Raw genomic sequence first — 25,615 nt, forward strand, 5'->3', positions numbered from 1 at the left:
AATGTGGGCCAAAGGGAGTCAGGGGAGACTTTGAGACTGCGCCTCCCCTTAAAAAAAAACCTACTATAGTTGTAAATAATAATTGGTTAAAAATAAAAATGTATGGAAGTATTTTTATCTGAATCGAAAAAATATTAAATCGCTTTCTTTGTACGTTTATAATATTATTATCGAAGTCCACAAAATGTAAAACATCTAAATAGTTATTTCGACGGATATATTATTTTAGTGATTCGGACGACGGTCGCCGGATTCGGTGAAACTGCCGCCCGACAGTAAGTTGCAATCGTAATATATTGTAATGTTATCACTTGAAGGGGCCGTGGATAATAGGCCGCGGATTATCATAGAACAATGGTATTGTATAGGTGCTATTGAAACTAGGTTCACACAATATACCGTGTCACAACGGTATATCGTTAGCAACGGTGCATAGTCATAACTCATAATTTATTACGTTTAATAATAATTGTAGAAGCTAATTAAAATTTAGTCCCCCCAAAATATTTACTAGCGAACCGCTACTCCATGCGTAGGTTGGTTAGTTGGTAGGTATGTGTTAAATTTAAATTCAATGATAAATTATCGTATACGAAAAAGCAAGATCGACTTTCGCGTCAGCGTACGAAACTAATAATAATTAGTGTATTTTATCATTTTTATGATATATTTATTTTGTCATAGTAGTAATTTATTTTACAAATAGTAAGACGGTAAGTTAAATTAATTTTTCCAGAATGTGGCAGATTATACATTGCTTTTATTAAACTTTTAAATATTTAATTATTATATTATTAGCTAGTAGGTAGTACATTTATTCAAAGTGTACACTTATTATTATATAAAAATAAGTGTACACTTTGAATAAATTGTATAACTCAAGATCCACCAAACCGATTTCGATAAAAATTTCAGGACACATCAAGATTGATATGTAGATAGTTTCTGTGAAGTTTTTACGCTGTGGGATAAGTGGTTCCGGAGTTATGGCCTCTTAAGTGCACACCCGGCGACATGGCCAAAAACAACAACAACGTCTATACAATTATTTTTATTTATATATATAACCCATAGCAACCATTAAAAAACAAAAATTTGCTAATAATGTTATGCTAATATTTATAAATATATTCAGACATCTTTGATTAATTACCCAAAATATTTTTGGAATTTTTACGATTTCTTATTAATATGGTTACGTATTTTATGTTTCTCCCTCGTCCAATCAATGTTAGAATATGGATGAATAATTTCGTATCCACATGACCACATCGAGGTCATCCATAAGTCATTACTCAATAGTCATTAATCATAATGAACTAACTGGAACGACTACAAAATCACTGACAAATGTGATGGTGTATAATTGATTGTCTATATAAAACCCCTTGTGATTATTTTTAACACCGCTACGTATTTGGCCATTGCACATCAATCTTAACGATAATTGTTTAATTTTATTAATGCGTTTTGATGCATAATATACAACACATTTTGGTTTCTCAAAACTAATTTTTAACTATTTCACACCAGAAAATATTGCATATAGCCATAACATTTTTGCAATAAGGCATTATATTAGGTTACATCTTTTAATGCACATTCTATAAGATTGCATTGTTTAATTCCATTTTTACTTAAATATTAGACATTTAATTATCTAATACGATTAATAAATATGTAATAATTTAACACTTGTATTCTGTAAGAAAACTAAGAAATGAGTCCTAGTGTAGGATTGGATTTGAATAAATAATTCGTAACGCATTTGAATATTTGATAATTTATTACAATTATTTTAAATGTGTATGTTTAGCAATTTTAAATTTGGTACCTAGTAAAAGATGGACCAATTGATGTCATCATATAAAAGGAAGATGATTAGTTATCCTACAATTTAATGGTAAGGCTTTACTAAAGTACTAATTATTATACACACACCTAAAGATGTTAGAAGTAACACACATGCAATTTCTCATGTGTGTCACTGCGGGGTTGATGTCATTCAGTCATTGTAAAGTAAGTATAATATTGTATATGAGTAGGAGTGTAGGACACTTCGTTTATCAAGCAAATTATTATTGATGACATTAAATCGATAGTATATCTTTTATATAAAGGCATGCCAATTATAATTCAAGTTATAATAACATAATATATCAGGTACCTACCTATTAATGCTTATTTTTTTTTTTTTAATTTTTCTTATGAGTAATGATGTATATTTTAAGTTTACATAATATATAATGGCGATATAAAGAACGGTATAGTCGGTACCTACATCATTTTAATATTAATATTAATAGTACCTATCTTTATAGGTATTTATATTATTTAAAATATAGGGTGATTCATCAAGCTCATGTTCACCTTCTTCTTTTGCCACTAACAAATTTTGATTTTTAAAACTGTTCAGTATACAAGAACCATAATATCGAATTTCAAATTGTTTTTACCACTTGAGAAGTTCTGCAGCTTTTTTTCTAATGAGATCGTCCATTTTTACTACAAATTGTTAAGCAGACGCTCTTTAAAAAAGTTATATATTGTTTATAAATGGAATTGTAATTAGCTATAGGTATTAAGTTTCTGAATTATTATATACTTATAATAGTTGATATTGTCTATTAAGTGTAATATATATACTACAATTTTACTATAGAATACTAGAATAGGTACCAAGCGTAGGGTACAAAGTGTCTTGGCATATTTTATTTAAAACTATTACAATGGACTACTTACATATTGGCTATTATCCTTAGTAGGTAGGTACCCATCTTAAACATTAAAAACTCGGACAATTCTGATTTCTTATTCAAATTTCGATTTAGATATATCAATATTTAAAAAAAAATTTAAGTAGAGAAGAGGGTTATTTTAACCTATGAAAATTTAAAAATCAATTTTAAATACATAGTAAATGTATTTAGGTAGATTGATTTAATAATAATTACCATTGATATTTGATCATACACAAGTATTTAAATATATTTAATTATTCACAAATAAAATAGGTAGGTACAATTAATTAAAACTGACAATAATTTTTATATATTGCAAAACTGTTTTTATTTAAAGTTTGAAAATTAGGTAGAACTTATAAATAATAATATACCTACCTTTATATTTTTATAAAACATTCTTACAAAAATTAATATACCTAATTATAATATTGTAAGATGTTTAATTATCTTTAGTAACTTGATAACTGATATCTAATAAAACTCAATATAACTTTGATTTTTGATATTTATGCAAAACATTTTTAAATCAATAACTATGAGGTACCTAGATACAAACTATATAATATTAGAAATTAACATCGCTAATTAATAAGTATACATCTCATCAGAAATATTGTAAGGTACAATATATATTCCATCAAAAATAAGTTTATGAGGCATCCTACTTTACGAGTTTAACCAAAAATAATTATAATTTAACATAAATCAGACAACAATAGGTAACATGAAAACAAATTAATGAAAATTAATTCACAGATATATATATATGTAACTAATACACCTATATAATAATATAAAATTGTTTTAAGTAATAAATCAATGTATATTTTTAAAGTAAAAAGTAAAATTTATAACTGTACAATTAAGCCATAAAATAATTAAGAGAATCGTATAAATGTACGTAACATTAAAAGAAAATGATAAACTAATTGGCATAGGTATTAAGGTATCTATCTACCTGCCAGTAGCATGATACCTATATTTAAATTACCTTTACTGTTAATTAGAATATAATGTGTATTGTATACTGTATTTTTTTATTTATTTTATAATCAACATATTAAACAAATAACTGTACAAAAAGTTTAAAAAGCTCCTTATTTTAAAGATTAATAAGACTGTTAAAAATGCAATTTATTAATGATATAATATCTGATATTTATAAAAGCTTTTTACCACAAATGTGAATGATAAAATTTGAGATCCAATTTTGGTGGAGCACCTTTTTTTCCATTAATTGTGTCATTTACATCTTTTTCTGAAGGAAGAACTGTGACAAGATTTGGTTTGTTATCCTTGAATTTATTATTAATGCTGTTTTAAAAGTAAAAAAAAAGTTAAAGAATTAAATAATTTTCTTAATTTAATTGTAAATGAAAAATTATAGAATTTGGATATAATTTTATACTACATTTAATAGCTACTTAGAACTTACATATCAGCATTAGCAACGTATTTGTCATTCAATCGAGTTGCACTACCAGCCCCATGTAATATCTAACAAAATATAAATATTAACATTTTTTAAAAAAAACATACTAACATGATTAATAAATTAGACTCATTATTTAATACACTTTATATATTTTTGTTTGCATGGTTAAATTTCATTAATCAACATTCGTTCTCATTTTTACAGAACTCACATTTTTTTTAAGCTTCATCGCATAACCACTGCCCGCCACAAAAACTTAGCAAACATTAATGTCTAATTTTTTTTAGTTATTTTAAGAAATTTGTGTTCTGGTATAATATTAAATTTTTAAGAATATCTATAATTTTTTTTCCTGTTTGCCTCTGATCTGTTAACATGTATGCTTCATCTATACTCTGTTCAAACGAGATAACGCCTAATTTCTGTGCATGTAGACTGACGGCTAAGTGCTTGTCTAGGTCCCATTTTCTCCTTAACATTACTAAAGCTTTGACACACAACTGTTTCCTGCCAAATGCCACTGATTTCTTCTGTTGGTTGGTGGGGATGGGCAGAATTAACCGATTTTCATCTGGCAGCTGTGTGTTCTCTCGTTCAATAGAGTATAGTTTTATCTTTTAATATTTTTCATAACATCATAACCAAACCCATTCCTCTAAATCTCTATTCAAATTTAGTATGCGTTTGTTTTATATTTGTAAGCTTATTCATACTTGTGATATTGGGCTTAACTCATAATAGTTAATATAAAGTAAATAAATAAATAATTATTCATACATCAGACATGGAGTCATTGTGTTTATTAGCAGCATGGCGTCCATACGTAGGTTTGTTTCTGTATCCACTTGTGCTAAAATACATAAAAAATCTAATATAATGATTGTATATTACTATTAGAATAATAAATAAATTATCAAATAGATTATAGTCATGCAGGGGCACATATAGAAATATCTTATGAGTCATGGGGGAGGGGGGTACAAACAACAAATTCCATTCATGCATGGTTATAAGTTATAATTAGATTTTAAATCTCAAAATAATGTCATAATTTATAACCAAATTATCAAAATACACGTGTTTGATAGAAACATAACATATAATTTAAATAGTAAGAAAGGTTTATACTCTGTAATAAAAAGTATAAAATACGATGAATTGGGGGGGGGGGGGGGCACTGGGCATTGTGACCCCTCTTAAATACGCCCCTGGTTATAGTCCAATAAGTAACAGGTACATTCTGCTGCAATTGGTTCACATTTTATCATTAAACTTAACTACCAACATTCTATAATAATGCAAATAATGATATCTCAAATAAGTTATTTTTTTAAAATCGAAAACACCTTACCTGTCAAATTTATCTTTTAGTTGTGTTAATCCTAAAAACATAATAGAGAAAATAGTTTAAAAAATATGTGATATAGGTAGCCATAAAAATAGCAATTAAAGTGTATCAAATTTAAAGTGTTATTACCTGGAGTATCAAAAAACTCTTCAAATATTACAAAATTATTCCCTTGATCGACTAACTTTTTAAGTGAATAATGTTTTTGCATGAATTGCAACATTTTTTTTGAAGGTTTATCTATAGCTAATTGTTTAGCTTCTAACTCGTTATCCTAAAAATTATTAACCGTTAAAATTATATTTAAGAGTAAAGAAAATATTTAAATGGTATGTTTACCTTTAACATGTATTCAACTAGTTTATTTCCATATCCTTGACGTTGTCTAGTTTCATGAATGTAAAAGTCAAGTAAACAATATACCATAGCTTCAGAACGTGAACCTTTTTTGTCAAAAAGATATAATTTTTTCCATCCCATTTTCAAAATACCAACAATAACAAATGTCCTAAAAATTTCATATTAGTGATTACTGACCAGTGTAGGTAGGTATATTATAGGTAAATACTCACTAGTAAATAGGCGGTAAGTGTTATAATAAATAAAATAAATCGGGGGGGGGGGGGGGGAGAGCTTGATGGGGCTTAGCCTCCCCCACAAAAAAAATATACAGTTTTTTAGTTGTGTGGGATTGAAGCCCGGGGCTCTCATTGATGTTAAAAATATACCAATTATAAGATTAATAAATATAATATAATAATATACATACTCTTCATTTGTTTGTTCTGACAATAAATAGATTATATGATCAGATTTTGATAATTTTTCTGCAGTTGTTATAGGCATTTTTAAATCCTGTGCTCTGGCAGATGCTTTACCCATTTCGTCAATAATCATTGCAACTTTCCTTTGTAAGCTGTAAAAATAAAACAATTATATTGCTGGTAGGTAATATAACCGTTGTAAAACATGCATGATTTTAAATCATACTTTTCATCCTCTTCGCAGCCAAGCGGTGTTAATGTATGATCAATTTTCGCGATTCCTCCTTCAGCCAAATCTTTTATATCGAATTTGAATTCCATTGCAGAGGGTTTTGTGAAAAATCTATAAAACGTGATAAATATGAAATAAGTTTGGGTATTCAATAAAAATCGAATAGGCAACTAGATATTTAAAAACACTGAATCTAGTTCGATTACTTCGGTTTGAACGGAGCAAATAATAATTAAATATAAAATAAATGAATAAACATATACCTACTATTTAAATAACTGGTAAAAAATACGAACTGTCGCCGAACTAACGAGGGTAGGTATAATAATAGTGGTAGAGTGCGTTGACTTGCTAATGCAGAATACAACTATGGGCCATGGGGGTAGGTATAGCAGGAACGGCAGCGATATTATGCGAATTTCGAGTAGGGCTGTCTTAGTTATTGATTTTCTTTTATAGGGTTGTGCAGCAGTAGCTACTGCCGCTGCAGATGTTTCTATACCGCGGTAACTGTATTAACGTTACCACACACCCTAGTACCCTACCACCGCGACTTTGAGCTTTTCGGCAAAAAAATTTTTTTATTATTTTTAAGTTAAAAATAAAAATAATAGTTAATAATGAACAATATCACAATGTCTTACAATCTATTTGTCCTCTTATACACACCCGTAATTAGTAGGCAGTAACTAGCCGCCTGCAGTAGGCAGTTATATTTTGTATATTTACCTTCAATAATTGGTTGTTGCACTCGGCCTTTCAATTATACGTTTGTAAATTTATACACCTTTGGCCTTTGGCGTTTATACTAAATTATACACCTCATTTCTAAACAACAAACGTACTTGCAAACTATTTGAATAGGTAAATATAAACCTATAATGTTGTCCTATGTTTATGGTATATAACTCTATAGTAATTGGATGTCTCTAAGAAACCGCCGTAAATAATGGTTTTTATTTTCTAATTCAAGTATAAACCTAAAGACAGGAATCATAAATTTTGGTAAATGTGGCCTGTGGGTAAAATAGTACCTAATACGCAAACATGCAGTGCCGTGGCCAAGGAGGGGTTTTGGGTGTTTAAACCCTCATTGACATTTTTTCCCTTTAATAAATGTATTATTTACGTATGAAAACTGTAATAAAACTTGGTTTAATTACCCCCCCCCCCCTCCCCCATTTCATAATACTGGCTACTCCACTGCAAACACGTCACAGTAATAATAAAACAGAAAAAAAGTATAGGTATAGTTAAATTGGTAAATAATATTATAAATATAATGCTAAATTTCCATATTATATACATTAATGTATTACGCTACCTGCAATATTGTGTAATTATTACAATAAGTACCTACCTATAGCCACCTAGATAATACCATTGTTCTATATATGGTACTACCCTGCATATTCTATTTGCATGCCTTATAAATTATAAGTCTGGAAGAAAAATAACCCCGTTAATCCAATGCGAATAAATTAATAAATAATATAGGTAGGTACAAATTAACTCGGAACTTTATTGATGGTCTGTGACTTGTGAGGCGTGTTTTAAGTCCTAACTAGATCTAAGAATTTGAAAATATAGAGTCCTTAATATACTTAAAATTTCCAAAAAACAGAATTTAAATATATTCGTTATTAAAGGAAAAACATGGGGTGAGTATATGTTTAGTGATTCATTCTATATCCATGTATAATGAGACCGTAAGTGGCGTAAGTCCTTTATAGGTATATTATATTTATTTCCTTATTGCCTATATTGGTATATTTATCATTGCCGTCTAGGCGTTTGTGACAAACAAAAACTGTATTTATTTTATTAAAATAAAATAAAATAAAAAAATAACATAATAAATACTATTTATAATAATTATTTAAACTATTTAACTATTTAAATAATAATATTTTTTGTTTAGAGTTGCTAAAATCCATTCCAAATCTTAATTATAACAAAAATGCTAAGCTGACGCTGCAGAAGATAGCCTTTCAACTGAATTATCCAAATTAGTTTAACACTTTAACAGTGTATATAAACATTTTTTATTAGGTACCTATACCTATACTTTTGATAAATTTGAATAAAATTAGGGATATGCTAAAAAACTGAAAACTTGGTACTTAGTCCCCCTCCTGTACCCTCTCAATAAGACAATCACTGCAGACTTTATTACTATATACAATCGACAGCATTGATTATCAACGGTTGATAGCTCTTTCTGCAGGAGTCAAGGTGATATACTTAGCCAGTGGCGGTCTGGCCAGGTCGGGGAAATTTATTGAAAAAATATGTCTTCCTATAAATGTACCTAAATGGAGAGGCCGTATTTTAATTAGCCGACCAAGTAATGTGTGCCTAGGCCGCTACTGCACCTCATCACTTATAACGTAATTTATTTTAGTGTTATGTACTTATGTCTTTGAATAAAACGGTAACTGGTCAAAATATCCATGAACAAAATTTCTAAATTTAAACATTTATAGATACCTTAACGTTTTTATAAATAACCACAAACATTTTGAAATATCGTTATAGTCAAATAATTTAAACAAAATATAAGTTAAAATGTCAAATAATACATTACGCGTAGATAGAAGATTTACGCTATTTTCTAATAAAATTAGCAATGGAATTAAAAAATTTGGAACCTATCCCTACCGCCATGATTAAATTCATCACAAGTCACAGGGGATAGATATGTTTTAGTTTTTGATTTGTGGTGGTCTTATAAGTAATGACGCAGAATTGCAGGATCACGCTGTGCAATTTTTATTTCATCAGCTGCAAATTTGCAATTAATGTCTAAATTGTTGGATGTTTGTGATTAACGCGGATGGCCGAATTAACCTAAATCAATATTAAATCAATTTTTATAATATGTGTAAGTATTAGAACGCGTGTGTATTTGCGCGTCGATCCATGAGCTGAGCTTGGCAGCTTTGATAATATTATATATATTTTTTTTTTTATTTTTTATTCGCTTTTAACAAAAATTAAATACATCTGAACAATTATTACTAATAGTACGTATATATTATATTATATTATTACTAATAATACCTATAATCTATATTATATTAATATTATTAATATGGGTTTATTATAGTATTATTGTATGTATTTTGTTTTGGTTATTTTTACCATTGGATATTTTGACCTAGATTCGAATAAAAACTTAATATTTACGTAAGTAATCTCTGGACGCGATGTATTATAGAGTGCGTGTCTGTATATTGTTTAATATTATATAATTTATAGTAGTTTGACCTATATATATATATAATATATTATAGGTATACAGGTATACTTATATACTATTCAGTAGTCACTACATTAACCCCCTTTACTAAAAATAACAATGATAATCGTCTATATAATATACAATCGGTATTAAATATTATACTAGGATTTTACGCGATTTCACTTAGTTCACGGTTCCATAATTGCCATTGTAGTTAAATTAAAGACGGATTTTACTTGTTACGCTTTTGTAAATCTTTTTTCTGCATTTCATTTCCTAGTCAAATTTGTGTAAAATTAAATAAAATACATTTTAAATTTAAATTGCTTCAATCATTATGATTATTATATATACAATTCGTAGGTACCAACTCAACTATAACTGATATAGGTATACAATTCAATATAATATAATCAATTGAATAATATAATATACGGTTGAATAACTTAACTATTTAATAGAATACATTTGAGTATTATTTAAATATTTAATATGAACTATTACATACTATTTTAATAAGTACAAGTATATACTTGTACACTCTAATTGAATACATCAAAAATTTCTATATTTAAAAAGTTCCAATATTATATTAAATCTTCACAATAATAATTAATAGTTTACCAAAACATTACAACAATTATCGCATAAAAACAAATAAAATACGTAGGTGCAGTATAAATAAATATATTAAAATTAAACAAATTTTTTTAAATCGTTTTTTTTTTCACATTGAATGTGATGACCTGATGACGACAACAAATTGTACTACCGCGCTTACTTTTTAAGTTAAACTTATAACTTATACAACGTTATTTTCATGAGTTCAAAATTTCCATTGAATATCCAAAATAGGACCTTTTTTAATTACATATAGGTAGGTACTACACAGTAATCATTTATCATTAGTTACCTACCTAATCAATGTTTAAAAAAATCAACAATTTAATTTTTAGACATTTTTATTGGGGCTACCTAGGTTTTTGAAAATATTAATTTTTATTGCTATTGGCAATTTATTTCTACTATTTTTATGGTAGCTAATAGCTGTTATTATAATTAATAATTTGTAATCTGTGAGTATTATACTGCCATATTATTATCACTCATTCTGGCTAAACTGTCAATAGTATATATGAGTAACATTAAAGCATCAATTATATTTAATTCTTTAGCTTCTAGGTTTTCTGTCAAGATTTTTGTTTTATTCATGACATTTTTCATAAATGATAAACAAATTACAAAGTCAAAACTGAGAATCTTTTTAGAGAGACCTTATGCAAGAGTACATGTTTTTTTATCCATAGATTTTAAGTCTTACATATCTTGTAATGCATCAATTATTTGTTAATATGATATCCAAACAGCTTTAATTGATTCAGCCCTTGCAGTCCACCGGGTTTTTGATAGATTCACTTGTTCAACAAATGCATTCAATCGATGCGTTTGGCATGGAATGAATGGAATTTTGTGACCAACAATATCTAATAATTTTTGCTGAGTACCATTTATCTTACATGACATGCTACTGGCTAAATCATATGATTGAAATGCAATATTATATTTATATATATATTATATAAATATTTTTTGTTACCTATTTATAGTTCTTAAATATTATTTACTATTATATTAGTTCATAATAGGTATAATAAATTATATTTGAATTTTGAAATAACCATAAATTATAATAAAATCATAATTGCTGATTTGCCAACCGCTATATCAAAATGACAAATTTGCGAATAAAATGAACCAAAAAAAAAATAAATAAATAAAAAGAAACACATCATTGTAGAATCAATATATTTATCGCTCCACTCAGAATCTAAAAAAGTATTTAAAAATGTTCGTATTTTAATTTTTGGAGAAGTTAAAATCAAAAAATCAAAAATGTGGGAAAGTCGATTTCAAGTAGACTTGACAACAAATTCAAATCTGTTTTTAGAATTCTTATCACTTCATTAGAGCAATTGGTATGTTTGGCAAAAAACACATCTAAAATCCTACGTCGCGTGTGTGTTAGACAAAAACAGAATTCACGATATCGAATCCCCTTAAAGTGGAAGATTAAAGAAATTGTACAGCTCCGTATTATTAATCTAGACAAATTTGTTTTCCATTTTTTAAAAATATTTTATAAATTTCAATATATTAATTTTTTAAAATTCAGTACCTGAAATTACATCATATTTAGAAAAACAAACATTTAAGAATAAGAATGGGTAGATAAGGTACTATAAGTTGTATAATTATATATGACAATTTATTTTTATTGAAATATAATACGATTTTGTTGTAGAATAAATTTGTTATAGGTACAATTATTGTGTTGTGTTTTGTTGGGGGACACCCCATAAATACATATTTTTTAGAACTAATATATGTATATCATTAATATATTCTGTAGCAAAGCCTCCCACTTAAATGGGTTTGGAAAATTAGCTGGACACTATCCTTGAAAAATACCTAACTAAGTACGCCACTGGTACCTACTGGGCGACTACTACCATTGATTAAATGCTACTATTACCTCCTCAGTGATACAACTGAGTAACTGATATTATCTTGTCTTACTGACAAAAAATATCGGGCCACCACTGAATAGTGAATTGTCGTAATTAAATATTTTTGCTTATGTATAGGTAAGAATGCAAACAATAAAAATTATGATTCTGGTAATAAAATTACCTACTACTGTCTACTGCAGAAATTAAGCCATACAGTATAATATCTTATCTGAAAACGTAAATATTGTTTTGTAATTTTACAATAATAAATTGGCATTGACACTCGTGCATATTAATAGCAGATAATGTTTTCTTTATTTTTAAGTTATTATGCAATTCATTGCCAAATTGTTTTTTTTTTTTTATCAACATATGCTTATTGTATAATTTAATTTTTTACAGATTACATATATATATATTTTTCGAAATAGAAAAAAAATAGAAAATATTTGTTATTGATATATTATGATGTAAACTAGCATAATAGCTTATGTTTAAAATAAATAAAATAAAATAATAGTGTAGAGTATAATAGTATAGTATAGTAGATAAGTATACTCGGAGAAATATTTCCACCATATTTTATTAAAATTATATATGCGTAGTACTACATACTAACTTTTTAATCGGGGGTATTAGACAGAAATTTTGATTGACTAAGTCCACTATTTACGCCTATGTATATAATTATCAGGTTATTTTATTATCGCATAAAAATATCAATACTAATTGTCAATTGTCACTAACCAAAAAAAATTCAATGCTTAATGGGAGAACATTATTTATTAGAAAATAAAAACCAATAACAATAATAAAAACAAAATTTTCGAATAGATATCACTGATTAAAATAATTTTGACACTAAATATGCTGATAGAGCTACTATAGTACAATTTATAGTTGTCAAAATAATAACATCACGGTCAGTATATTTCCAGTCTGGCTCTACAAAACTTGTCACTTTATCTGAATTTAGCTTGAACTGTGCATTTTTCAACATTTTATTTTGTTTTTGAACTTGTAACAATAAATGTTTTATTTGATCACTTTTATTTGAATTTGATGAATCCAATTTGGCATCCAACACCATTCTTTTGAATTCATTCATTTTCCATGCATTGATTACAGTACTTCCAATTATACCAATAATAGTACCTAGAATTGAGCCCACAATAGATACATATTTAGTTCTCTCCGCTTGTATTCTCTCTCGGTCATGACTATCTTTTAATGTGGTAGAGAGCATTATAAAACTATCTCTTTCCTCCTTTTCACTATAGTTAACCCGATCGATGATAACATTTTCTTGTTTTAATAAAGCATGTTCCTGTGTTACTAATTCAATGTACCTATCTTCTGATCTAGAAGTATTTAGAAGTTCATTTCGGATGTCTTTAAGTTTGTTTTGAATTGTTCTTAGTTCCACTGATACATCTCTTCTTCTATCCTGGGCATTCATAAATTGCTTTTGAGACTCCAACACTCTATCTTGGGCTACTCGAACTTCACTTAAACCAGTCACCCGTTCATACCATGAAACAACTTTATCATATTCCGGGCGATAAACTGCAAGTCGGTTATATAATTCAGCTCGTGAATTATTTGATTTAGAAAGTTTGGTTTGTGCTTTTTCCTTCATTATTTGTAAAAATGTTTCTACATGCTTTTTAAATTTCATGGTTCAAATAATATTAAACCAACAAGTCACAATCTATTTGATACCCTCTGATAGGTTTTGATGGAGCAGCATACTTCTGAAAATAAGGAAATTGATTTTGAGATATTGAAATTAAACTCTACTTTAAATTGTACATTACAATGAATATAAAAAACCTATATAAAATAAAATTTAAAAATATGAAAATCAGTCCCATAATTAGTTAATAGTAAATTACAATGAACATTACATTACATATGATTTATATAATAAATAAAATATTAAATGGAAAATACTGAACTACATCAATATAATTAAAGAAAAAATGTATTCCAATATAAACACATGCATAAAAGTAAATTAATTAAAACTATGATAGTAAGTGAATTATTTTTAAAACATTATAATATGTCAATTTCACATTTTATGACGGAATTTTGAGCACTCTGGGCTTCTATCTTATGATTGCTGTAAGATTTACATTGTAATAAGTACATTGTTTACTAAATAATAACTTATTTGATTGAAATATATTTTTTCTTGTCTTAACATTAGATTACATAGATTGAATGAATAAACCTTATTTCGAGAAGTAAATACTGCCACAGAAGATTTGATTTGTAGAATATATTTTGTACTTAGTATGGTAGTGGACAATATTAGACTAATTAAATAACAAATATGTAGTGTGTTAACAACTTCAAATGTTTGAATGTCAGTGAATTATTCAGTTTATAATTTAATTTTTAAATAGATTTAATTATCATGGGTGTGACAATTGACATATGTATTTTAGGACAATTTAGGTACACATTATTGATTAAATATAAGTCTTGCTTAAAACCTATTTATAATGCATACAAAGGAAATAATAATAATATATATTAGTTTACATACTTGTTTAAAATAAAAACTTTGTTATCTAATGTAGACATGTAGACATGTAGTCAAATTATAATCAACTAAAAGGAACGGCAATTTACCAGTTTGAATTTTCGACATTCAAACTAAATAATATACATTGTTATAACAAGTTCTAATCGTGAAGATTTTACATTGTTACTATTGCGTATTGAAGCACAGAATTGGTGACTTTATTAAAGTAATTAACTATTAAGTATGATAGTATGATTGTATGAACTTTAGGATTATTTTTTATTTTTATTTTCATTTCAACTATCAACTATCAAGACATCTGATTCAGATACGATATTATGATTTATTGTAAAAAGTCGTGTCTTACTGTCTTGTTGGTAATTGACCAATAAAATAGACTATAGTTGATTACGGTTATCAAATAATATTTTGACAAGTGTGCCAACTGCTTACACCATACAATTATTGTGATATACTTTTTCAATTTTTACTAAAAATTATTATTAAATCTAATTTCGATATATTTAATTTATATTAATCTTTAAAAAACCTATCTGCTTGATAAATTAGTTTTTACAAAATTGTTTTGAGATTTTTAAGAACAAATAATAAAAAAAAAAAAATGGAGAAAGTTGATGTCGATGAAATGTGTTTGTGTTGATAAACGATTAAAATGGCCGCCGTTTCGTTTCGAGTACAACAAAAATTTGGTGCTTATTGATTCGTTTTTTAATTTCCAAAACAAAAATTACGTTAAGTCTTCGTATAAATGGATCGACTTGTGGAAAAACCTTTTTGTAAGTTTTGCACTGTAAAATAAAGGACGTGAATTTACCGCTATGCTGTAGTAAGTACTGCCAGTGATTTTTTTTTATTTGAAAATATATGTTGTGAATGTTTATAATGTCCCTTGTGCTCGTGGGTATATGATAGTGAACCTTGTGAAAAATATTGTAATAAAATCATAAAATGAGCAAAAGAACTGGTCGTAAACCAAAACGTGAACGTACGTCAAGGCGTCGTACTAGGCGACATTCGTCTACGTCTGGAACATCGTCAGAAGATGTGCCACCCCCCAAAGTTGGCAAAACTCGAGCTACTAGCAGAGTTGACGAGAGTGAAAGAAAGGTTGCACTAACGATCAAACTGCCTAAGCCAGAAAGTAATGATTGCAGTGAAGAGAATACCACTGGTATGTGGAAAGTTGAGTGTTCCAATGGATCAGATGGCGATATTCAGAAGTTAAAAATTAGTTTGAGGCGTTCGCCTAAGGATTTACTTAGAGAGCAGGCTGCTGAAGCTAAATATTCAGCTGAAAGGAAAGAAAAAGAAGAAGCTACAGGCAGTTCAACAAATCCGTCTATGTTGGATGGTAGCGTTACAAATTATTTAGAACAGTTTGGTAGTACTGTGGCTGTTGAAGAAAGTGAACAAAACATAGTTGATTCTAGTGAACAAGGTAATGTTAAAAGATATTTACATTAACACTAACAACAATAACCTAATTTAGAAATGTTCATGGGTTTCTATTAGGTATTTTTTAGATACCTGGGTAGTTTGTTGTAGTTAATAATATAACTAAACATTATTCTACTATTTTTCAATAAAAACAATGTTAATATTTTTCTTGTAGATTAGCTAACAATAAATGTTTTTCATATCACACTTAAGTATTTAATATAATATCAATTGTAACAATTACAAACAATTTTAACTGTTTAGAAGTTAATAAATGTGTTTAACCAAGTATTGATAAATAGTATTAGAAAAATTGAGTTTGTGCATACATTTTTTATTGCACTAACAAATTTTATTAAATAATTTTCATATTTTACATTGTTTGTTAATATAATATTAAATATTGAGTAGTAGGTAAAGGTAACATTGAAATAATGAAATGGTAAATTATGAGTTTAATTATATCAAATATACCATCTAATATGTAAATAAAATAATTTTTTATCAATGCAGGTTTAAACAAATATAATAATGTTCTTAGGTACCTTTATTTAATAAGAAATAATAAAATATATATTAATACAAATTAATTAACTGCAGCGTTAGAGTGTGGCAGTGTTATAAACATTTCTAATTTAAATTTATCTACTGTATAATGAAATGAAAACAGCATTGATAAAATATTTTTAGTGTTTTAATTTTAATAATAAGAATCTGGATTTGTTTTATAGTTAATAATTACCTATGTATCCATACAAATTTTGAATTTGTGTCATGCTAGTAAACTGTTTGTCTTAATTTCTACCCACATTTTGTATAAATTGTATCTACTAATTATGCATCAAACATTAATGGTAGTATTTAATTTTTAATTGTTTTTTTTTATTTAATACATTTAGGTACCTACCTAATATTTTATCAATTTAACAGTAATGTTAAATAAAAAATTAATATTGAATTGAACCTTAAATATTAGGTGTCTATATATTAATCCAAAACATGTTCTTAATGTTTACAGATTTACTTATTAATAATTAACAACTTAATTAAATTTTGATTTTTTAGTTTATATGAAGATAGTAATTTGAAACTGTATTATTTTCATTTTCAGTGCAAGTTGTTATCCCTCCCAATGAACCATCATGCAATCAAGAAAATATTGATGATGACCAAATAGACAGTGTTGAAGTATCATCTGAATTCATAAAACCTGATGAAGAATCTACTGTAGAAAATGTCTCTACTGATGAACAAACGACTGGTGTAATACTAATACTTGAAGAAGTTAAAGAAAATGAAATACATGAAGAAGTTTTAGAACCAACCAATCCTATCAATTCAACAAAAGATTTTTCAGACTCTACAGTCCGTCCACCCATTGATGAATGTAATATCCCAGAACCGGTTTTAGAAGAAAATTGTGTAACTACTGGAGAAGTTATTGATATTCCAATAGCTTTAAGTGAAAAGATTCAGGATATTGTACCAGAATCTATTGAAAGTATAGTAAATGAACCTGAAGTTTTAGAAATTTCATCAAATGTTGAGATGAATAAAATAGATGATAACCCAATACAAGAAGACTTCAATAAACCTGATGAGATTAATGATTCAGAACAAATGGAAGATGTTGTACAATTAACTGTTGAATCACCAGACTTAGTTGATGATGAAGATCCTAAACCAATTGACGAAGAAACTAAACTAGTTGACGAAGAAGAACGTAAACCACCAGTCTATGAAGAAGAATCCAATTCAATTAATGTAAATGAAACAGAATCAGACAATGAGATAGAATCTAAACCGCTTAATGAAGATGAATCTAAACTAGTAGATAGAAAAGAAACTACACCAATTGAAGAATCTTATAATGTTCTATCATCAGATATACTGAATATAAAACAGGTTGATGATGAAAAAGAATTAAATGAAATGCCAAAACTATTGTCTTCACACCCTAAACGTAAGTGGGGCTCTTGTAAAACAAGAACACCTATAACGATAAGTCCATTTACTTTAGGTATTATAATAGAATCTAATGGGGATTCTATTGCTGATAATGGTGAGTATCGATCAGAAGAAGGTGAAATACAAAAAACCGATTCTGACGACGAACAAGATGTTGAAGAAGCTATGGAAATTAATGATACTATGTTAATTGATCACGAAGCGGTTGATTATGAAGCACCAGAAGAAGAAGAGAAACCTTCCATAGATAATGATGATAATAAATCTGATAAGTCATTGGCAGAAGAAATAAATGAAGTAGAGACAAAAAAAAAATCTTCTGTAAAGCGTATCACAACTACTAGTGTAATTCGTATTACAAACCTTGTCAGGCCATTCACTGTTGGTCAACTAAGAGATTTGTTACAAAGAACTGGAAAAATTGTTTCTAATGGATTTTGGATAGATACAATTAAATCCCAATGTATTGTTGAGTATGAAAATGAAGATCAAGCCATTGAAACTGTATATGCACTCAATGATTCCCAATGGCCTTCAACCAATCCCAAATTTTTGAGAGTCGTTTTTACAAATAAAGAAGAATTAAATAAAGCCTTGAGTGGAACGCATCCAGACCGATTAGATAAACAAAAAGAGTCTAAAGTAGAAAAACTTAGAACACAGGTAGAAAATAATTTTATTTTACGTGAATGGGATAGAGGCAAGTTGGAAGATATGAATGGTGATGGTGAAAAAGATGATAAACCTATTAAAAGAAAAATATCTGACGATCCTCATGCTACAAAAGATAAAAAATTAAAGAAGGACGAAAAAGATTTACAAGATAAACGCAAGAAGTCAAAATCCAAAACACCAGATCGTATTCCTACAAAAAGTTTAGATGAGCTTTTTCGAAAGACCAAAACTACTCCAACCCTTTATTGGTCTCCACTTTCTATTGAACAGATTGCGGAGAAAGAGGACCAACGACGTAAACATCTTGCAGAGATGGAACGGTCTCAAAAGACTGACCGTAGGAGACGAGGAGATAACCTTCACTATCCTAAGAGACGTTAGAATTTGTGTATAACAAGTATTTTATATTTTAAAAAGAATACCTACATTTTATACAAATCGGTAAAACCTTTGAGTTTTGTCACCATGTACCAGAGGGTTAACTCATTACACATAGTAAAAACCGCATAATTATTGTAGGCTAATTTTTTCATATACTTTATTTTTTTTTTTTTAGGGATATCACAATCCACAAACTGTTTTTATGATATTTTGATTATAATTCGTCTTTACGTTAAATAATTTTATTTATCATAATAAAGACTGTATAAAATAAAATTACCTACTGTTATTTTTGTATTTACTTGATGTTTAAATTTCATATTAGTTCATTTTATTGTTTAGAAATAATTTTGCCTTACAACCAGGTGTTGTGGTGTTTATTATGTTAGTAATAACATTAATTTATATTTTTCATGCTTGAATTAACTCCTGAAAAATTGTAAACACTTTGTATAAAATGTTTTAAAAGCTATTAAAGTTTATATTGATCAGAAAATATAATAATAATAATAAAAAAATGACAATTTATGAACACAACTTGGTTTAATATACAATATTTTACGGTTAAGTTACAATTTATGAATGTTGGAATTTTTTTTTTGTTTCAAGGATTCATTTTTTTTAGTATAATTGTCGAAATTTATAACAAAAGGACCATGGGCTAAATATTAATATTTAAAAAAGACTGATTATCGATGTCAGTATAAGGAAAGATAAACATGTTTATCGGGGCAATATGATTATTTGTTTATATTATTAATAATATTGTTCACTACTATAATATTAATGATTTTAGACTTCATAAACAGTTATTTAATGCTAATAATTTTAATCAATCTAGTTGTACAGAAAATAAATTATTTCAGAATTATATTCCCAATGTTTGCACTATCTGTGCATAATGAATACCGATCGTTTTTTAACTACTGTTTCTACATTGTATTTTGTTATATTTTCTTAGATAAAATTATGGTTCAATTTTGTTGTATTAAGTAAAAAATTTAACACCTTAGTATAAATAAATCAACTTCAATGTGTTCAAAATAAATATTTTCTAAATATCGCATCTTTGAATATGATGATTCATTAATATACATTTTTTGTATTTATAAATAATATTTTTAATATATTATGAAATTTGAAGATTAGTATTAAGATTTCATCTCATTAAACAATTATTAAGTAACAAACATATGTCAATTAAAATACAATTTATACTCCATTCATATTTAGAAGGTACCTCAGCGACTGACTTGTGTAAAAGCGCAAATAGCATGGGGTGGCTGTGAGTCTAATTCCTTTTCCAAAAAACCTCAAGATTTTATTTACACCCTACAAAAAATGTTCATCTCTACATTCAAATTATTCAGCCTCCCCCCAACCTCAAATCCAAACACTATTTGCACCTATGCACAGGGGTTTAACTACACAGCAGGCGTATAGATGGTTGACTTGGTAAGGATAAAAGACAGGTGTTATCTGTCTGCCATCGAGGTTCCTTTTTGACATGAATGGATTATAGGTAACAATTTATATTCGTAATATTAAAATTGTGTAAATAAAATTTGACAAATGTAAAGTATGTATCACAATATAGTAAAATTAAAAATATTAATAATAAATTATTTTACAAAATTTGAAAGTAATTTAAAAATGAGTGACTTAATTTGTATTTTAGATCTAATCTTGTATTATTAAAATATATTGCCGTATTTTCTCATCATTCTTTTGAGAAATGATGACTTAATTCTTGGTTAGTAGTTGAAAAAAATATATTCAGACATAATTTTAGATTCTTTGCCACAACAATTTTTTTTTTCCGATAACCTTGCACGTTCTCTAGGTGTATGAAAACAAGTTGATTATTCATGGCCAACAAAAAACATATAATTTATATATTAAATTATGGAATAAAATATATTTGTATACAGTCAGCGCGTATATTAACACAATAATACAATTATTAAGAAAATTATTTGATTTTTGACTATGACAGATTTCACCTTGAAAATATTAAACTAGCCTAAAATGTTTCCAACTTTTGTAACACTGTTTTTGAGCATATCCTTAAGCCCTAAAATTATAAAACACTACAATGTTATATAGGAAATTATTCAGTATTTTTAGTTTATTGAACATTTAGTAATAAAAGAGTACAGTTATAACACTGGAAAGATTGAGAATAATTGTATTTGAAAACCTGATGGGAATGTGATGAATATTAGTATTATTCAAAACCTAAGGTCTCTTTGTACTTATTCCAAATAGAATTAATTAATTTTTACATCTGTATAATAATATAAATGCCAAAAATTTATTTGTCTTAAACAATTTCAAAGTTGACGAAATACAGCATTTCACACAACATATTATACAAGTATTTTTTATTTAATATTATAAATAAAAGTAAAAAAATATCTATGTATTAACGCTAGCCTGTATTTTTTCTAATAATAGTTCCAATCTTTCTTTCATAACTGGTTGACCTTTTCTTGTTTTTTTTCCAAGTTTTTTATTTTTTAACTTTTTCTTTTGTTTATATTCTTCTAGTGCTTGTCGGATTTCTTCTTTTTTTTTCGAAGCTTCAAAGCGCCTAGCTTTCTTTTCCTCTTGGATTTGATTGTAACGTTCTTGTGCTTCTTTATGCGGATTTGGCCTGTGAATAAAACATTATATATATAAATATTTAAACATTACACACATTCAATGATAATTTGGATTCCAATAATATAGTATAGTCATAGGCGTAATCTGGTGGGGTGGGAGGACGCAAGGGGGGACAACTGTCCCCTCAGATATTCAATTGAGTGCGCAATAGCGTCATTTTACCTTAAAGATCTATAGTTTTACTAGTTTGCCTAAATGTATGACACAAAAATAAAAAATGCTCGTACAAACAGCAAACAAATAAATACAAATCTGGACCCTAGCAAAAACAAAACCTTCAAGGCCCAAAGGACTTTGGCAGTTAATAAGAAAGAGACCGGTAAGTATATTATTTATGTTTTTTTTTTTTAACAATTCAATATTTAAATTTTTTCTTACCTTTTTTGCTGTTTAGTTAGAATGGTATCTTCATCATTTAATGTATTCAAAGGTCTCTCATTACCAGATTTGTTTAACTCTTTGTAGTAATCACGAATTACAGCCTTTTTGCGCCGCTCATCCCAATCTTGAACTGAAAATTTTGTGATATTAGTATGAACAAAATACAGAGAACACAGTTTTAGTTATAATAAAAAAATATTATAACAGGTTTTTATATAATTATTTTTGTCTTATTTCAACTATATCTGAGATGATAGGTTATACAACAGTAAATTTTAATATATATTTTTTTTATAATAGAATAAAGAAATCTAAATATTGTAATGGTAGTTTTTGTTAACCAATGGACATAATTTATAATGCTGAAATGTTGAATATAACAATAGTAAAAAAAAAAAAAATAAGAAATTATGTGAAAGACGTTAACAATGGGCATGAAGATAAGAATATTCATATCTAAAATTTATAGGTCAAGTTTTGGTAACAATTATTTTCTTTAGTTCTTGTACTTAATTATTAATAAATATTAAGTTACTTTTTTTTCCATTTTATACTGTATTATATTCTTCGACTCATAAACATACTTTGAATACCATTAAAAATAAGATATTACACATTGGATAATTTATATTTCAGATGTTATGCTTACATTTTTGTTTATTGCTGTATTTTTTTGTCCTCCATTTCTTTTTATCGAATGGTTTTTTTGTTTTTTCCACTTGAGATGACATGATTTAATTCCGTATTAATCAGTTCAATTATTTTGTAATTTTTTTAAAGTAAGCTCATCAACTGACCAGTCACACGACATTCACTAACTAGTCTACGACAGTATGGTATATTTATAGGTAATATACTATTATACTAATTTCAAGTATAAGTCACTTTGCAGTTCAAATTCAGTAATTTAAGAATTTGGAATAATATTTTAATAATAATATTGTGGTTTCAACATATTTTTCAACTGCGAATGGGTACGAGTGTCACCGAGTGATAAGGAATTTTCGAGATATTGTTGTTTTTATTTTATTAACATGGTCTTTTTCTTATCACAAAAATGTTTATGAGTCCCATGACAAATTAAATTAAATTTTAATGTATGAGTCCCATCGAATTATCTATGATTAACCCCCTTGTTCACTATTAATCAGATTTCAGAGCGACTAGAGAGCTCTTACAATTGCTTTCTATCGCCAATAGTTTTTAAAATATTCATATTATGTACACTATTCGTTAAACAAGCAAAATTACTTTATTCCTCTTAAATTCAAACCAGTTATATTCAACTAGTTATATTTAAGTTATAGAAATTAATTTGCAGGTAATAATTTCCTTAAAGTACAATTTTGGTTTAATAGAATCGTTTTTCTTATACAATGACATTGAATTCAAATGTATCATCATCCGTTACAGTGACCCACTTGTAACGTACTGTACATCAGAGCGACATCCACTTTATTTTGTTTTAATTAATTTTTTTTCTACTTGCTATAATATTATGTTGACAAAATAATATTAAGTGTATTAACTATTAATGGTTTTGAAAATTTTAGAGAATGATAATAGTTTTGAAATGTACGCAGTATTACCAATTGTTCAATATATATATTATATATCTTATAAAGAAAATTGATAACTACATATTTAAAAATATAAACATTTTTTGCATTCAGTTTCAACAGTAAGTTGTTTACAAAAATTGGATTTTTAAAATTAATATAACTTACTATTGTAAAAACCGTGGTTTTTATTTTAATCACCATTTTTGTAAATTACTGATTTTTAAAATTAATATAACTTACTATTGTAAAAACCGTGGTTTTTATATTTATCACCATTTTTGTAAATTACTGATGAAACTGAATTCAAAAAATATTTATACTTTTAAATAGTTCTCGATTTTTTAGAAGATATATTATATTAAACAATAGGTAAAACCGCATAATTATGTTTACGCATCATTCTTCAAAAGTTCAAAAACCATTGATCTAAAAAAAAATATGTCATTATTACGTTTAAGACAATATATAATAACATTGTATGGGTAAAAAAACGTGGTAGGCAGTGAATGTATTAATATATTTGTTTTGATTTAACTACAGAATATAATATGTTAAAAAAAACATATAATACAAGTGTTGAGTATTTATAAATTATAGACAAATTAAATTATTATCTTTCCACTCTAATTTTCCAGTTGTCATAAAGTATTCTGCAAATTCTTGTCGAATGTCTTTTGCCGTTATAGATGTTTTTCTACTTCTTTTTTTCCATCGATAATAATGATGTCTGCCCTTCGCGTTCATTTCTCTGTGATCCATTAAATATTTGACCATTCTGTTCCGTGTCAAATGTTCCTGGTGGTGTGTACATTAAATTATGTGCAACAACCATTTCCTTCGCCATCTCAATGCTCAACGTTCAGTCATACATCGAAGCCATCTCCATCCAATCCCTCAACATCCAGTCGTTCATCACTAATATCTCCACCACTAACCTCAACGACTCAACAGAGGCGTCAACTAAAGTTATTGAAGGGACATTGGACTATGATTGGTTAAATCAAAATTTAAACTAAAAATACTAATTAAAACATTTTTCAGCAATATCTAATTATGTTAAATACTATTAAATATTTATTAATTTACAATAAATTACCTTTACTTGATCAGAATGTTTTGTTTTCAATGCTTCCCGCACTTCAATTATTATTAATGAAATAACTTGAGGTGACATTTTGAACAAGTAGTAAGCTTTGATAACTACCTCCACTTGCCAAAAGCCGTAAAGTTACAGCTAAACGCTCTCAGGGATAGATTTTTTTAAGTGAGTGTCTTGTTTAGAAATAGTTGGACCAATTAAATTAAGTAAATATTCATAACCTGCTGAAGTCATTCGACAAAAATTTTCGAATTTTCCAGAACACTCGTATGATAGGTCATTCATTAATTTATTACCACTGTATCTACACAATTTATATAGAATCATTTTGGATATTATTAAAATATACATACAGTTCTCGATTTTTAAATAAAGTTGTAGTCCACCATCTTCATGTTTTTGGTTTTTTTTTTGTTTTGAAGCCAATACAATATAAATTACACTGGCGATTGATAATTCATCTTCGCTATCACTATTCATTTTTATTAAAATAAAAAATAATGAACAACCTGTATGTTCACACGAAATAATCGTACTATAAACAACAGTAAACTGAAAACTGAACAAAACACTACGAAACGCGAAACGCGAAACATGCATAGTGTGTATACCTT

At 27.3% G+C, this 25,615-nt stretch overlaps 4 protein-coding genes across 6 annotated transcripts; 1 reads left to right on the forward strand and 3 right to left on the reverse strand.

The window, feature by feature from the left end:
- Positions 1–2,972: 2,972 nt before the first annotated feature.
- On the reverse strand, positions 2,973–6,941 carry LOC132945485 (alpha-tubulin N-acetyltransferase 1-like). Of its 2 annotated transcripts, none has more exons than XM_061015246.1 (9): positions 6,787–6,934; positions 6,518–6,634; positions 6,297–6,443; positions 5,867–6,035; positions 5,657–5,801; positions 5,531–5,561; positions 4,957–5,029; positions 4,180–4,241; positions 2,973–4,058 (listed from the first exon to the last, which is right to left on the reverse strand). In XM_061015246.1, exons 2-9 carry the CDS (start codon positions 6,610–6,612, stop codon positions 3,917–3,919), a joined length of 864 nt encoding a protein of 287 aa, XP_060871229.1. In that variant the 5' UTR covers positions 6,613–6,634; positions 6,787–6,934; the 3' UTR covers positions 2,973–3,916. The 2 variants fall into 2 exon arrangements, with proteins under 2 accessions (XP_060871229.1, XP_060871228.1); XM_061015245.1 differs by having other exon boundaries at positions 2,975–4,058; positions 6,791–6,941.
- A 6,100-nt stretch (positions 6,942–13,041) lies between these two features.
- On the reverse strand, positions 13,042–15,156 carry LOC132944226 (mitochondrial potassium channel-like). Of its 2 annotated transcripts, none has more exons than XM_061013461.1 (2): positions 14,832–15,156; positions 13,042–14,031 (listed from the first exon to the last, which is right to left on the reverse strand). In XM_061013461.1, exon 2 carries the CDS (start codon positions 13,953–13,955, stop codon positions 13,122–13,124), a length of 834 nt encoding a protein of 277 aa, XP_060869444.1. In that variant the 5' UTR covers positions 13,956–14,031; positions 14,832–15,156; the 3' UTR covers positions 13,042–13,121. The 2 variants fall into 2 exon arrangements, with proteins under 2 accessions (XP_060869444.1, XP_060869445.1); XM_061013462.1 differs by lacking the exon at positions 14,832–15,156 and adding an exon at positions 14,514–14,768.
- A 135-nt stretch (positions 15,157–15,291) lies between these two features.
- LOC132944225 (apoptotic chromatin condensation inducer in the nucleus) lies at positions 15,292–19,869 on the forward strand. Its single transcript, XM_061013460.1, has 2 exons — positions 15,292–16,269; positions 17,380–19,869. Exons 1-2 carry the CDS (start codon positions 15,780–15,782, stop codon positions 19,290–19,292), a joined length of 2,403 nt encoding a protein of 800 aa, XP_060869443.1. The 5' UTR covers positions 15,292–15,779; the 3' UTR covers positions 19,293–19,869.
- A 1,715-nt stretch (positions 19,870–21,584) lies between these two features.
- Positions 21,585–23,341, reverse strand: LOC132944227 (thyroid transcription factor 1-associated protein 26). Its single transcript, XM_061013463.1, has 3 exons — positions 22,990–23,341; positions 22,338–22,470; positions 21,585–21,948 (listed from the first exon to the last, which is right to left on the reverse strand). Exons 1-3 carry the CDS (start codon positions 23,069–23,071, stop codon positions 21,711–21,713), a joined length of 453 nt encoding a protein of 150 aa, XP_060869446.1. The 5' UTR covers positions 23,072–23,341; the 3' UTR covers positions 21,585–21,710.
- Positions 23,342–25,615: the final 2,274 nt, after the last annotated feature.

This window comes from Metopolophium dirhodum, chromosome 5 (genome assembly GCF_019925205.1).
Source record: "Metopolophium dirhodum isolate CAU chromosome 5, ASM1992520v1, whole genome shotgun sequence".
In the NCBI taxonomy this organism is placed as follows: Eukaryota; Metazoa; Arthropoda; class Insecta; order Hemiptera; family Aphididae; genus Metopolophium; species Metopolophium dirhodum.

Bases quoted from the DNA above. Each gene is read 5' to 3' on its own strand.
- LOC132945485 (XM_061015246.1), bottom strand. From the start codon at position 6,612: ATGGAATTCAAATTCGATATAAAAGATTTGGCTGAAGGAGGAATCGCG. The intron at 6,036-6,296 runs GTATGTATATTA...TGAAATTTTTAG, and splicing joins TCAGAACAAACAAATGAAGA to GACATTTGTTATTGTTGGTA. The intron at 5,030-5,530 runs GTAAGGTGTTTT...TATGTATTTTAG, and splicing joins CTAAAAGATAAATTTGACAG to CACAAGTGGATACAGAAACA.
- LOC132944226 (XM_061013461.1), bottom strand. From the start codon at position 13,955: ATGAAATTTAAAAAGCATGTAGAAACATTTTTACAAATAATGAAGGAA.
- LOC132944225 (XM_061013460.1), top strand. From the start codon at position 15,780: ATGAGCAAAAGAACTGGTCGTAAACCAAAACGTGAACGTACGTCAAGG. The intron at 16,270-17,379 runs GTAATGTTAAAA...TTTCATTTTCAG, and splicing joins AGTTGATTCTAGTGAACAAG to TGCAAGTTGTTATCCCTCCC.
- LOC132944227 (XM_061013463.1), bottom strand. From the start codon at position 23,071: ATGTCATCTCAAGTGGAAAAAACAAAAAAACCATTCGATAAAAAGAAA. The intron at 22,471-22,989 runs GTAAGCATAACA...CAAAATTTTCAG, and splicing joins ATACAGCAATAAACAAAAAT to TTCAAGATTGGGATGAGCGG. The intron at 21,949-22,337 runs GTAAGAAAAAAT...TTTTATTCACAG, and splicing joins CTAACTAAACAGCAAAAAAG to GCCAAATCCGCATAAAGAAG.